Source organism: Passer montanus, unplaced genomic scaffold (genome assembly GCF_014805655.1).
Source record: "Passer montanus isolate IOZ18808 unplaced genomic scaffold, ASM1480565v1 scaffold8, whole genome shotgun sequence".
NCBI classification, from domain to species: domain Eukaryota; kingdom Metazoa; phylum Chordata; class Aves; order Passeriformes; family Passeridae; genus Passer; species Passer montanus.
The window spans coordinates 13371522-13386540 of NW_024373256.1; the positions used below are offsets into that span (position 1 = coordinate 13371522).

The following is a 15019-nucleotide window of genomic DNA, read 5'->3' on the forward strand; positions in this document are numbered from 1 at the left end:
ATCCTCAGCTACTGCTGAGGCTGTATCTATTTGAAGTGTTTAATTAAAGATTTTACCTGGCTTGCCATTCAGGAAACCTGAATTTTTCCAGCAATCCTTGCTGCCGCAAGTCGTGCCAGGGTGTGCTCTTACACTCTCCCAAGTTTCAATGTGCCACCAGCACTCTTCGTTGAGCTCTGTGCCGGAGAGAGAACCGCGTGTTCTGTCCCGGACCGAGCGCAGGGCAGCTCCGCCAGAGCCCGGCCCCGCCTCGGCTCCGCGGGCAGCGCGGGGGAGAGCGGGCACAGCCCGGCATGGACACGGACCCGGGACAGAGCCCGGGATGGACACGGACCAGGGACACAGCCCGGGATGGACACGGACCCGGGACAGAGCCCGGGATGGACACAGACCCGGGACAGAGACCCCGAACAGCTCGGGATGGACACGGACCCGGGACACAGCCCGGGCACAGCCCGGGATGGACACGGACCTGGGACAGAGACCCCGAACAGAGCCTGGACACAGCCCGGGATGGACACGGACCCGGGATAGAGCACGGAGCAAGGCAGGGATGGACACGGACACGGGACAGAGCCCGGGACAGAGCTCCAGATGGACAATGACACCGGACACAGCCCCGGGCACAGCCCCGGACGGACACGTACCCGGGATAGAGACCCCGAACAGAGCCTAGACACAGCCCGGGATGGACACGGACCCGGGACAGAGCCCCGGACAGAGCTCCAGATGGACACTGACACCGGACAGACCCCTGGACACAGCCCCAAATGGACACTGACACCGGAGAGAGCCCCGGACACAGCCCCGGGATGGACACGGACCCGGACCCGGGACAGAACCACCAGCCAGAGGCCCTGGGCGGACACTGACCTCGGACAGAGCCCCAGGACGGCCACGGACCGGGGACAGAGGCCCCGGATGGACACGGACACCGGAGAGAGACCCCAGGTGGACACGGACACGGGACGGACCCTCAGCCCCTGACAGAGCTCCCGGACGGATACGGACCGGGAAAGAGAGCCCGGACGGACGCAGATGCCGGGGCAGAGTCCCCGGACACGGACCACAGACACGGAGCCCGAGCACGGCCCCGGGCAGGCACAGTCCCCGGCAGCTCGGGCCGGGCCGGGCCTGTTGCTCGGTCTCCCTGGCGACGGTCGCGCCTGGCGCCGTCAGTTCCTGCGCGCCGCGGGCCCGGAAGCGGCGGCGGCGATGGAGGCCATGGAGCCGCTGTGGGCGCTGCTGGACGAGGTGGCCCTGGAGGGGCTGGACGGTATCACCGCGGCCGCGCTCTGGCAGCGCCTGGCCGCCCGCTCGCCGCCCTTCCCGCTGCCGCTGGAGCCCGACACGCAGCAGCTGCTCTGGGCCGCGCTCAGCGCCCAGCCCGGCGTGCGCTTCTACCTCCTGCCGCGGCCGCGGCCGCCGCTCCGCCTGCACGACCGGTGAGGGCAGCGACCGCGCGGCCCCGGCCCCTTCCCGCCGGGCTAAACACGGCCCGATTACCCGGTTAAACCCGGGCCTGGTCGCTAGGTTAAACCCGGCGTGGCTGAGGGGCTAAAGCCGGACTCACTGCGGGCTGAAGCCGGCCCGGTTGCCGTTCTCGCCCAGGCTTTGCTGCGGCAGCACGTCGGTAGCGCCGACAGCAGGCAGCGCCGAGGGTGGCTCTGAGCCGCTGTTCCCGTGTTACACGAAGAATTTTCACTGTTCGGGCGGTCAGACATTGGAATGGGTTGCCCAGGAAAGCAGTGGGGGCACCATGCCTGGAGATGTTTAAGATCTGGCGCTGAGTGATGGATTTTAGGGGTCACAGTGGTAGTGCTGGTGGATGGCTGGATAATATTAGAGGTCTCTTCCAGTTTTGATGATTCTATGATTTAGGAGACCTGTATATGAGTCCTGGCCTGATTTCCATTCAAATGACTGCTTGCTGCCTAGGTACAGGCAGAATTTGTATGTCCTGGTGAGCAGGGTGGATGTGCCTGTCATTTTCCTTACCTGTGAACTATATGTTTCTCCTATTCCCACCACATCTTTGACTTTTCAAAGATTAAATAATGCTTCTCCCTCCTTCTGCCTTCTGCATCCTGAAAAAGTTTGGTCATGCTTGAAGAGTATGCAGCTCTGCTCTTCATGTTTTTCCAGTCTGGAGGTTTCAAAGGAGCTTCATTTTTCCAAGATACTTGCTACAAGTATCAGCATTGTTTGTGACAATCTTGTATTTCTCCTTGTTGGTTGAATACTGGCTCTTTGGTTTTATTTCAGATATGAAGAAATAGACCTTGAGACAGGAATATTGGAAACCAAAAGAGATCCTGTTTCTTCAGATGATATTTATCCTATCCACATGATTTTGGATAACAAAGATGGCATACAAGGTTCCTGCCAGTATTTTAAAGAGAGAGTAGACATCACTGATCAAATAAGAAAGAAGGATTTGCAGCCTTGTTATACTTACAAAGAAGCTGTTGAAAAGTGAGTGAAATCCTTATATCTGGCATTAAAAAACTTCTAAGTTCTAAAATTCAGTCTTTGCTCAGTTTGTACAGATTATGTCAATAATGGCATTTGTGGAGAGAAAGGGACTGAGCTCTCTGTTTTTATGGAGCCAGTAACAAAACATTACTTCTCCTTCTGTTTCTTAGATGGGGAGAGAAATTAGTCATTGTTGCTTCCCAGGAGCAGCGTTACAGAGCTTTGGTAGGCTGGGAGGGGGACCCTGACTTGAAACTCCCTGACTTTTCCTACTGCATTCTGGAGCGCCTGGGCCGAGCTCGCTGGCAGGGGGAGCTTCAGAGGGACCTTCACACTGGGGCTTTCAAGTAAGTTTGGGTCTTGCTCTGAGAATTAAATCCAAGGTTGTTTTTAAGTATTCCTGTGAATATTTGAACAGCTGTACTGAAGTGTTTCATCCTTACTGCCAGCAGTGCTTGGTTTGGTACAGCTGTGCTGGTCTCATGCTTGAGTTCGTTGCCCTTCCTGATATTTGCACAGAGAGCCAAAAATTTGTCTGGTGGGTCAATACACTGGTTTCTAAGTCATGGAAATTCTTGCTGTTTCTAAATAACCTTTTCTTCAAATTTGGGATTGAAAAATTATTTTTATTTCCTTTTCTAAATTGCTGTCTAAGTATCTTACCCGCATTCTGAAGGGATCTTGGACAGCCACCTTCTGTCCCCAGCATTTCCCTGTTTGACATCTCCTCCACTGAGAGGGAGCCTGAGTTACCAGCTCCCAAACTAGGCCATGTATTTTGCTGATGGAGGAGCATTACACACCTTCTTAGAGAACTTCTGGATGTGTCCTGAAGTTCTGGAGAATATCAGCATTGCTCTAAGGGTTCACTGCTTTTAGGACATGGGTGGGTTGTAGCTTGCACACCACCTGGTGCTCTTTTTGGCCACTTAGGGACCTCTTGTAGGTAACTAAGATGATGGGGACAGAGGGGAAAACTTTTATGGGTGCTTTTCTGTCAGTTTGGTGGCCCAAGCCAGCTCACCAAGGAGGGAGATGAATCCCAGAGCTGTTCCAAGGAGGGCAGTGACTGCAGCATAGCCACAAATTAGAAAGAGAGGATGGAAAGGGAGGGCATGGGGATACAGAGCTGATTCCACCCCCTCATCAAACCATGTCATGACACTCTGTGCCCAAAGGCTCTAAGTTAAAACCAGAGGTATTTCTCTGTTCAATTGGATTAACTATGAAAATAAATTTCACAGGTTTTCTTAATTGTGGACTTCCTAACTTTGGGTTGTCACTTTGAAAATTAGCACAAAGGCTATAGGTAATATTAGTAAAGCATTCTGGGTACTGCATAATGAGAATTTGTTTGCAGAAGTTCCTATTGCTGTAGCTGTCTTGCCATCTTTTCTCTAGAGTGGATGCTGGAAAGCTCCATTATCACAGGAGGGTGTTGGACAGAAGTGGTCTGATAACGATGCAGTCCCACGTCATCCGGCTGCCGAGTGGAGCACAGCAGTACTCAATTCTGCTGCTCCTGACTCGCTTCCACGTTGATAGGTATGCTTTAAGGGTCTCCTGGGTACTCTTTGACCTTTTACTGTGATGAGGGATTGTTCTGTTGTCACAGACCATCAAAGTTTCCTGCAATTGACACTTTCCAATTTATTAACTCCTCTTCCAAATGTCGGACGCTTTAAAACTTGTCTTGGAGCTGTAAACAACAGGTTCTTCTAGTGCCTGTCACCTGCCTGCATAAACATAATTCTTCTTTTTGTAGCACTAATCACTCTGTTCATTTTGACTGTTTTTACTTAAACACATTTCCAGTCGATTTTTTGTTTTGTTTTGCTGTCTTGTTTATGATTAGGACTTGTGCTTCTGTGGGTTGCCAGTGAAGTAACAGCTTGGGCTTAGTCATTGTTTCCTCTTTGAGGTCTTTTCTTAGAGACAAATTATCTCATGTGCTATTCACAGGAGGAAAAGAAAACCAGAATTCCTAAACCAATCTGAGAACACTTAGCATACTTTTTCTAGTGACTGACAGTTTCTAAAGCTACAACTCGTGTTTATGAAGTTATGTGCATACTTACATGTAAAATAATTCTCTTTCTTGGTTAGGAGGAGCAAATATGATATTCTGATGGAGAAGCTCTCAAGTATGCTAAGTGCTCGTTCAAACCAGATGGAAACATTAGGAAACTTGAGGGAAGAATTGGTGAGATTCATTACTCTTTCAAATTCTCATTCAGTGGAATCTAGATGCTGAGTATCAAAGGCACTCATTCATACTACCTGCTTCAAAAGTTGCACAAAATTCTGGGCTAGGATAGCAAAAGGATCTTAAAAACCTACCAGATCAAGCTGCTGTTGGTGTTTGTCATAGGGAAGCAGTTCTGTTCCAGCCACAGCCTCAGAAACAATTTGTCAGTGGATGTCATCATGCAGTTCTTACTTTTCCACTGCTGCTGTCTGTGTGGGTGGCAGAGCTGGAGGGATACAACACACTCAGGAACATCTCAGGTTCTGCACTAAAAGGCTTTTAAGTTTCTTATGCATATCCTACCCCAAAATACAGTGTTGTAAGAGCAGGTGGTGTGAATGCCTTTGATACCAGTCAGCAGCAGGGGAAGCTTTTGGGCTGCAGTGACTTTTGCCATTTCTCTTTGCATCAGGGCCTCTGTGAGAGAACCTTCAAACGTCTCTATCAGTACATGATGAATGCTGGGCTGGCCAAGGTTGTGTCTGTCCCCTTGCAAGACATAAATCCCAATGGAGGACCCTGCAAGACAAAGAAAGGTCTTGGTTTTGCTCTCTTTTTGTGTGATTGCATTGATGCCATTCTATCTATGAGCTTCATATCTTAAATTAAAAGAGGTGTAAATAAAAAATCTGTCCATGCAGTTATGTAGATAAGTGTGCTATTGAAGTTAAAATGCTGCAGCCCACTTGAATTAAGCAGTTGTTTCAGATTTTTAATGAGTGAATATCATGAAGTTTGTTGGATATTAATCTAAGCTGTGGTCTTGGGACCTGGTAAGACTGCTCAAGCCAATACAGAGTAGGAACACAGCAGTCTGATGACCTTTCAGGTTGAAGTTAAATGACAAGTCAACAGACTTGACCAAAAAATACAAAAATTTAATGAAAAGAAGGCTCATTATGAAATAAGTTAAAAACCAGACCATTCTTGGGTATGACTTTTCCTGAAAGTCATGAGAATGCAAACCTTCTCTGAAAAGTTTCCTATCAAATTATGGAAGTAAGGTCTAACAGCACTTGGAATTCACAGAACACAGAATATTCTGAGTTTGAAGGGACCTCCAAGGACCATTGAGCCCAGCTCTTAAGTAAATGGCCCATACAGGGGTCAAACCCACACCCTTGGCATTATTATCTCACCAGCTGAGCAGATAACAGAGTTGAGGTAAGTGAGATACCAAAATTGCTATCCACAAAAGCCACAGTCTGCTGAGGGGTGGTTTAATGCATAACCAGCCTTGAATGCCAGTTTAATTGGTTCACAGGAACTGCTGATAACTTCCAAGCATGTAGTGGAGAGACAAAGAGCAGGACTGCATGAGGAAAGGGAACAAAAGAAAGCAACTGGTCTCAGGAAAATACAGATGAAACTTGCATAGGGAAAAACCTACAAGAAATAATAATGGAACGTATGAGGAGGGATAGTACCTCCTATGGAATTAATACAATTCCTGAAGGAAATCTAAACCAAATCCTTAAGCACAGAAAATCCTAAGAGGCAGATTTGCAGGGTTAAAAATAAAATAGTTCTGAAAGATGAAGTGTCTATTTTAGAGATCTAATGAACTGTTTGTGAGAAAAAAAAGTCTGATATGAACTAAACATTGCAAATTACAGTCTTTGTGAATAGGAGTGATCTTAAAGAAGCAAGTGAAAGAGCCAATAAAACCATGAAAAATTCCAGAAGACAAAAAAGAGTGCTGATTACATGGAGTTGGATTAAGGCTGTCGATAAGACAAATTCCTTCAAATCTTTTAAGTCTGGGGAAAGGAAATTCTCTGTAGAGAGAGTGTATTCTGAACAAAGAGAAGCAGAGGCCAAAAGTAGGTACAGCATCAAGATGGCTGAGAGAGAAATGACCCAGGTCTTTCAAGGGTGTTCTAATGAGCTGCAAACACTTGGAAATAAAACCCAAAAGACCAGACAGCACTCCTAAAACACAGTTTGTAGGCAGTAGTGAAAGCATTTAACTTGCAATTAAGGTATTTACTTAGAAGACAAGAAAATACAAGTCCACTTACAAACCTGGTGTTTTATGCTCTGTCAGAGATGGGCAAAACAGCAGCTGCATTTACTGCTTAAATTTGGGGAAAATGCCACTTGATGAATCTTTCACTTGAATGATAATTCCATCTTACAGATGTAAAAGCTGAAAATCCACAAAAATGCCTTAAAAACACTAGGTATTAAAGGAGGATGAATTAATAATAGCTGATTTTCAGCAGAGATCAAGATAGTTTAATCTCTGGAGTTATACAGGAAAGAAGATAGAAATATGTGGGACACACTGAGGATGAAGCCAGAGCATCTGCTATGGGAAGAACATTATTATTGGGCAGCAGGAGCTAAAGGAAAAGGAATTGGTTTGGTTTGGGGGATTTCTTTTCCCTATGGGGAGTTTTTTTGTTTTTTTTTTTCAAATACTGCTTCCAGTGAAAATTAATGGGCTGTAGAAATACAAAGGATGTAATAACAGTGCTTGCAACCCTACCAAAATGTCAGCACTTAAATCCTAAGCAGCATCCTAGGGAAAGGATTCAGCTTGAGTAAAAATTATGGAATCATGTGGCCTGGAGCACAGTCACATGGTGAAGAGACTGTGGGTTAACTTTGTGTCAGCTGGGCATCAGTAACTGCTCAGATACATAAACACAAGATAAAATTCATCAGCTGAAACCTTAGTGATTCCAGCTAAAGCCTTCACCTGGCCTTTTCACAGCAGTCTGCAGCAGGGGAGCAGGGATGGCTGGAGATGTTCTCCCCCTGCTGCAGCAGCTGTTGAATCAGTGCCATTTGCAGGGTGGCAGTGCCCAGTAACCCAGTTTGAGTTTACCACTGCTGTGAAGGGTCCAGCAGGAGCTCAGTGACACTGAGGAGAGCAGGATCTCAGCTGTCCTCACTCCACCCTCTGCTGGGAGAGCCCTGTGAGTGGAGTTACCACAGCACAGCTGATGGACAGGAACAAGGAAGGTGGAATTAAATCATCTGCAAGGATCTTGTGGCTGGTGGGCAGCAGTGTGTTCTATCCTTGTAAAAAGGAATGGGTTAATACCCAGTGAGTGATCTCCCAGTCAAATAAGTGTTCTCCAGCTGTAATTCTGGGGATCAGCACTTAATCCATCCATTGATTTATTTATTCTCTGGAATTTTCTCCTACTGCACAGTCCTAGCATTTGGCACAGATGTGAAGGGTTGGAGCACCTCAAAAATTCACCTGATTTCCAGATTCATACAAAAGGAAAAGCTGTTGCAAACCTTTCCTAGAAATACCCAGCTCTCTTTAGTCATTTGTTCCCCATTGCACTGCTACTTCTTCATGTTGAGAAAAAAGTAAAATTGTTTGAAGCTGTGCACAGCCCCTGCACTTTTTTAGCAATTGTTACTGACACTCATTTTTCACAGGGACTGATGTCATGGTCCGTTGCCTTAAACTGCTGAAGGAATTTCGGAAGAAAATGGAAGATTATCATGATGATGATGAAGAGATCATCACAAAAGTTGTTCAGCCTGTGGATATTGTTTGTGAAAGGGATATGCTCACCCAGGCATATCAGTTAAGTAGGTGATTTAAGACATCTGAAGACTTTTCCTATTACCTCCTTACTCCTTGTAGTATAAAAGAAATGTGTATATTGCAGGTGTTTTTACATTCTGGTTGCTTTTGTATCAGGAAGTGTCATTTTTTAATAACAAAATGAGCTTTAAATCCAGATTAGACTGGAGATGCTGCCACCTGTTAGCCCTTGCTGGAAGCTTAGCAACTACCCAGCAGAAACAGGATGTTGTGATGGGATGAGAAAAGATGAAGCAAACAGTGTTCATTATTCTCCTATCTCTTTTCCTTTCCAAATGGAGAAATTAATATCCAACTATGGAAAGCTGCCAGGGAAGAAAAATCATCCATGCTTCTAATTTGAAGCTGTCACCTCCATACCTCATTCTGCTGGACACTGCTTCATGTAAAATTGTGGTTTATGACAGTATTTGGCTGAATATTTTATGTGTCTGTAAAACTGTCTTTAGTTAGTGGGGAATCTTAAATTTAATATTCTGGCATATAGTGTTGTTCAGGGAAATATTAATGTATATAGAAATAGATATATATAAAATTCAGTCAGATTATTTCCCTGAGATATTTTTTTTGTTTTCCTTTCTGCAACAGTTGAAAGTAGAGGAACCAAAGGTATTTCTCAGGCAGAACTTCGCCTGGCTATGAATGTGGGGAAGCTGGAAGCCAGGATGCTCTGTCGTCTTCTGGAGAGGTACAAAGTTGTCAAGGTGAGGCTAAACTAAAATAATTCAGACACTTATTGAAACTGAAGGTACAATTTTGGTTACTCTGGGAATAACACTGTTAACTTCAAGCATTAGAAACAGCAGAGATTTGAGAATGACAGCAGGAGAGTCCAGGAAAAGAGAATTAATTCAGTTGAGTAAAGGTGTGTAAGGCAAGGGTTCAGGATTAGGATTGCAACCGGCTTTAATCAGAGCACTGAAGAATCTGCTCAAAGACCCTCTGTCCGTGTAAGATCATTCATCTGCTTGCCTTTTGAAAATACCAGGAAATTCTGGAGCAAAACAGTCAGTTCTCTAGGAGTTATGCTGACTTAACTTCTTATTTCCAGATATTTCAACATTTTTTTATTTCACTAGACAAATCCAGCTGTCATGTCTTGCATTCACCCAACAGTCCCTTTCCACAAAGGCAGGATAATTGCTATCTTCTCTCAACTGGGAATCTTTTTAGAAAAATCTTGTCATTCAGTAGAAGGTTCTGTAGAGTTAAAAACAAGCTGTAGAAACCATTGGAATATCTATATATGTTTTCCCCCAGTCAGCTGTGAAAATGAAATCTTCCCTTACTGATTGGTGAAGTGTGAGTTTGTAGATCCTTGTGAGCTCCTGTTGGAGCAGACAGGGCAGACTGCCACTGGTGTGAGTCACCCAGGGAGCTGCAGTGCCCTTATTTCACAAACATTTTTGTTCTGAAAAAAATTGATTTCTACTCTGAATACACACAGTTTGTTCTTCCTTAGACTTTTCTCCATCCCACATACTGTAGGAGTTCCGTTCTAATACACTGGTAGTGCAGATTTGTTTGTTTTTCAGGCACAGAATTCCTTTTGATTTCTCTACGTGAAGGTTAGGGAGATTTTTTTTACTTAGAAAAAAATAATATTATATCTTTTGATGGGTGGGGAATAACATTGAGAACATTTTCTCTCTGTTGATGCTGGAGAACACTGATGGAGTGGAGAAGCAAGGTGGTAAAATAACATTCCAACTGTTTTCTCAGGGTTTTATGGAGGATGAAGGTCGGCAAAGGACAACAAAGTACATTTCCTACATTTTTGCAGAGGAAAGTGATTTAAACCGTCAGTTTGAGAGGGAGAAGGCCAGGAGTGAGCAGCTGGCTACAGTTACTTTGGCTCTGGTGCCAGAAGATTCCCCACCTGTGGAAGATGCATCTCCTGGAGAAGAGGAGACTGTGGCCTCAGAGTCTGACAATGAGGAGGAAGGGAAGGACAGGAAGAAGAGAGGAAAAGGTCAAAAAGCCAGAGCTGTTTCTCCAGAGAAATCACATGTCCAAGATGATGTCCATCAGACAACACCAGCCAAAGGTAACTTGTGATTTGGAAATCTGGAGAGCTATCTGCATTTTTCTTATGGATCATTTTATTAATGAACAAATAACTTGTTATTAGCTTCCATTATGGTTTTTGGTCACACATTTATTTTTAAGCCTATTTGGTTATTTCCCTGCTTTGCCCCCAAATTGTTCTGGTTTGGAACACCAAGTGTGGTAACCTCTGGAGACAGTCAGGGCTGAAGTGTGGCCTGGTGTCTGTGTCCCAGTAGTGTTTGTGCTGCCTCTCCTGACCCCTTTTCCCTGAGCTCACACACTGTGCTCCTTGGATATTCAAGGTTGGGGTGACTTGACCCACAGCCTTACTCACCTGAGAATTTTATAACAAAAATGTCTTGTCCCCAGAAGTTATTTACCTCAGCTTCTTCGTTAGTTATTTGGAACATGTTAGTGTGAAAGCTACCAGCCTTTGAGGGACATATTTTTAAAAAAATACAGCGGGGGTTTTTTTTGCTTAATTTTTAAACCTATTTAGGTATTCCTGCAACTTCTCTGATAAACTCCAACAGAAGAGAGGAGATCTCTATTTTTCTATGTAGATTATCTTTGGAGTAGTATTAAATTCTTATTCTGCCTTGAGTCAGAAAAGTCTTGTTTCTGACAGAACTTGCGAATCTTTGAGACAGAAACTCTCCTTTCCTCAGACAGCAGTTTCTGGATAAGCCCTTCATAACTTTCCAAGCTGTGAAAAGGTTTCTGGGTGAAGAGAATTATTTGATCACAGAGAGTTCACTTTTTTTTTAGCTTAACTTTTGGAGGCTGAATGCAGTCTTTCATGGTCAAACCACTACTTCCAGCAGGGCAGGATGTATGAAAAGTGTAGCAGAATGCTTTTAAGTGCAGCTACCTGGGTAGATGGGATAAAGCCTCTTAGAGAGAAAGCTGAACAGGGAGGGCAGAACAATTACAAGGCTTTTTGTTCTCAAAACAGGCTCAAAGCCAACAGCTGTGAAGTCTCAGGGAAAGAAGCAGCCTTCTCCTCAAATTCTTGAAGATCCTGAGGAGCTCCCAGACAACATTTCAGGGGATAGTTCTACTTTGGGAACTCTAAAGCAGGAGTCCAATGTTTCTACCTGTGCTCATCCCACGGATGAAGATGGAGATGTGGCTGAAGTGGAGGAAGTCAGACTTGAAGATCCTAAGGTAAGATCACATGTCTTAATGTCTTCTTGTTGATACAGCTGTCTGAGCTAAGTTTGATGCTCTTATAGCAAGAATTCAAACTAGAGTTTTTGTATTTATTTATCAAATTGGTTTTTTTTAATTAATTAATTTCAAAGTACATTCATATTTTGGCTGCACTGCATTGTAGATATAAGTAAAAATTTTTCCAGGAGATAGGAGGGTAGATGTCCAAAATACAGTTCAGGGTTAGTTCCCTGGTGCCCTCCGAATTCTGTGCTGACTGAATGCATGTCAGACCTTAATGTAGCACACAAGGGCTGCTATCATCCCCTGTCTGTCTTCCTGGGAGGGGAGATAAGAGAAATCTTCATCTGAGTAGTTTATTACAAATAAATCCATCCAAACGGCAGATAGCTCAGCCGTTGCTGCATGAGGAGCCCCCGTTATGCTGCAGGCAGGCTGGCTGATGTCCCCTTCTGGTGTGCTGTGCTGTCCCCAGAAGCCGTGTGGCCCCAGGAAGGAGAAGCGCTGCAAGGCGGCGGCGCCGGAGCGGCCCCACGAGACCTATAGGCTGCTGAAGCGCCGCAACCTCATCGTGGAGGCCGTGCGCAACCTGCGCCTCATCGAGAGCCTCTTCACGTGAGCAGCTGAGCTCCCCTCGGGGGTGCTGGGAGCACTGGGGGCTTGTTCCTTCTGCCTTGGCCTGTCCCTGCTGGCACCGTGGCTGTAAGGATGGACAGGGTGGTTGGATCTTAGTCAGCTCTTTGGAAGCAGCAATAGTCCGTGCTGATAATTACACAGGAGTGCTTTCATTCGTTAGATGGCTCATAAATACAGATCAAAGAACTTATTTATCCCTTCACAGTGTGCCAGACTTGGGCTGTGACCCCAGTCACTGTAAGGTACAGCACTTCCCTGCTGCAGGATTCTTGCATCTGCATGAGTTTCATCTCTGCGTGGTTTCAAACGTATTCATGTGTTGTTCTGTATGGACTGGAGAGACTCAGGTTTTCATGTCACTCATCACTGGTCACTGGCATCCTAGCAAGGCCCTCAAAGTTTGCTTTTCAGTGCAGTTTTATGTGGTGTTATATGCCTTCTCCTGACACCCTATCTGAGCTGGAGATACTTCCCTAAATGTTATGATGTCTTTCAGCCCTTTAAGATTTCTCCTCCAAAAAGAAATGAGAATTCTGGTGCTCTGCTGGATCCTAAATTGGCGGTACTGTGTTGTCACAAATTGGATTGCAACATCCATCTTCTGTGTCAGCACAGAAGATCCTGGCATGTCAGTATACTCAAGGCTGCTTGCTGTAGGAGTTCAGTAAGAAATTCAGTGGCCTTACTCTCCTCTGGTCTGAGAATTTTGAAACCTTCTGTCACCTTGTTTAATTGCAGAGTGTTACAAAATTAGAGCTCATCTGGCACCAGCCTCAGCAGTGATTGATTGAGTCACATCCAAGCCCAGGCTTGGAAGCTATTTCAGGTCTCTGCTGTCCCTTCGCTGCTGCCAGCAGGTTCCTCACAGGTTCCTCAGAATCAGTGGAAGTTCTGTCCCTCCCCATTCTCTGCCAAGGAAATTTACTGGTGTTTGCCTTGCATTTGTTAATTACCAGGATGTGGTAATCTTTTGGGACAGGTGAAGTCCGTGTGTACATTCAGTTACTGCTTCATTCCCTTATTATCTTCCAGGCCTTTTTCAGAATTGATTCCCCAGGACTGAAGGTGCCCAGAATTAGGGCCTGGGACATTTGTGGGAAAGTGCATGGGAACAGGCATGGGGAGAGTAAGGTGTGAGCACACCCCTGCCAGCTGTGGCAAGGGGAGAAGGGAGAAGGGAGCTGGCTGGGGTGGTGGGATATGTGTGTCTGTATCCATGTTGTGAATGCAGGAGTCATTTCTGTGCTCTGAAACCACTGAATAAACCCTTTCTGCCTCAAGCTGAACTGAGCTCACATCTGCAAGAACTGACTGCATTTGTTAAATCACCACTAAAAAAGCTGTAGGTTCTCCTGACCTTAGGGAGGCTGTAGTTGTAATTGCACTGTAGCCATGCACAGGGGAATCAGGCATTGAGAATTTGCTGTCATCAGAACAGCAGTTGTCCCCTAACAAGGAAAAGCTTGAGTACAAAGAAAATAGAGCTGAAATGTGAAGCAAAGTTCCCAATTGTCTCCAGCAAAAGGCAAGAGGGAGCAGGAAAAGAAATGGCCATTCACCCCACGTCCTCTAACAAACCACTTAGGCAGTTTGGAGCATTGCTGGCCTTAAAATGCAAGGTGTCTTTGGCATCTTTCAGACTTCAGAAGATGGTGATGGATCAGGAGAAGCAAGAAGGTGTCTCCACCAAGTGCTGCAAGAAGTCCATCGTGCGACTGGTGCAGCGGCTGGCGCGGGACGGGCTCCTCAGGCTCTACCGCACCACGGTCATCCAGGATGGCATCAGCAAAAAGGTGACAGCACAGACACAGCCCTCGTCTCACTGCTCACACTGCCCTGGGCCTTCCTGCTGCAAGGCATGGGTGACTTCACTTCTTGTAGCAGAGCCCACAGGGGAGCTACCCAGAGGCTTCATGTCAAACTAAGCTACTGTGAGAACCGGATCACTGCTGTCCATTATTGGGCTGTAGATAATTGAGACCAAGGAATAGGCCAGAGATCAAAGTCTCTGAATCTCCCTTCACAGAGGTTCTGCTGCTTATCTGTTCTGTGATTCATGGTTCTTTCCCTGCACTGCCAGGCTGCACCAAAAATCTGTTTAAACCCCTTTTGAAAGCCAAAAGTGTATGAAAAATCCTCAGTGAGCTTCTGAGTTGAAATTTATAGAGTGTGATTTTTAATTTTAAAACAAAAATCTGCTGTTACTGAGGTTTATGGAAGTCAGATGTCTGTGGTTGTGGAGCTGAGACTTGTCACTTACTCTAGTGTGAAATGCTCATAAGCACAGAATTGAATCCACTGAAAATTAACTGCTGCATAATTAGTGTAGAGCACATATGAAATCTTACCAATGTGAATTGTCTGTGTGCTTTCAGCAACCATGCATTTTAGCTTGGCCTTTCACCTAATGAGCTCTGACTTTTCATTTTTCCCTCTCAGCCTAATATGTACAAGTCAAAGTATTTGTTTCTCAGCTATTTCAGCTTTTAAAAACTCAAACACCAAGGTTTGTAGAGATTTCATATGCAGTTTATTGGTACGAAGACCACGTACTTTGACCTCTTGTTTAATACAAAGTAGCAACAGGAATTTTCATCCAAAAATTAAATTAATTAACTGTTAATCTCAGGATTATACATCTGATTAAGAGCCAGTATCTCCATAAACACCTTTTGTTTGTGTTGTGCTGCTGTGGACAGGTGGAGTTTGTTGTGCACCCCTCAGTGAGTCCCAGTGATCCCCTGGTGAAAAGCGCCATCGAGCAGGTGCGCTTCCGCATCTCCAACTCCAGCACTGCAAACAGGCAAGTCAGGGGTGGCCTGGGGGAGCTTGGCTTATCTGGGCTATGCAAAAATATGCAGAGG

General features: G+C 45.5%; 2 protein-coding genes across 2 annotated transcripts in view; one reads left to right on the top strand and one right to left on the bottom strand.

The window, feature by feature from the left end:
* Positions 1-1012, bottom strand: part of LOC120513345 (katanin interacting protein) — a 56744-nt gene extending 55732 nt beyond the window's left edge. Inside the window, exons 1-2 of the mRNA XM_039732683.1 lie at positions 874-1012; positions 57-176 (exon numbers count right to left, since the gene is read on the bottom strand). The gene's annotated coding sequence lies outside the window, so the exon portion shown is untranslated. The remainder of the gene's footprint in view (positions 1-56; positions 177-873) is intronic.
* GTF3C1 (general transcription factor IIIC subunit 1) overlaps positions 891-15019 on the top strand; it is a 39097-nt gene continuing 24968 nt past the window's right edge. Inside the window, exons 1-13 of the mRNA XM_039732682.1 lie at positions 891-1445; positions 2266-2475; positions 2646-2822; positions 3877-4020; positions 4582-4678; positions 5136-5259; positions 8126-8281; positions 8886-9001; positions 10020-10344; positions 11302-11513; positions 11995-12134; positions 13795-13948; positions 14855-14958. Of these exons, the coding sequence (XP_039588616.1) occupies positions 1039-1445; positions 2266-2475; positions 2646-2822; positions 3877-4020; positions 4582-4678; positions 5136-5259; positions 8126-8281; positions 8886-9001; positions 10020-10344; positions 11302-11513; positions 11995-12134; positions 13795-13948; positions 14855-14958 (2366 nt within the window). The 5' untranslated portion in view covers positions 891-1038. The remainder of the gene's footprint in view (positions 1446-2265; positions 2476-2645; positions 2823-3876; positions 4021-4581; positions 4679-5135; positions 5260-8125; positions 8282-8885; positions 9002-10019; positions 10345-11301; positions 11514-11994; positions 12135-13794; positions 13949-14854; positions 14959-15019) is intronic.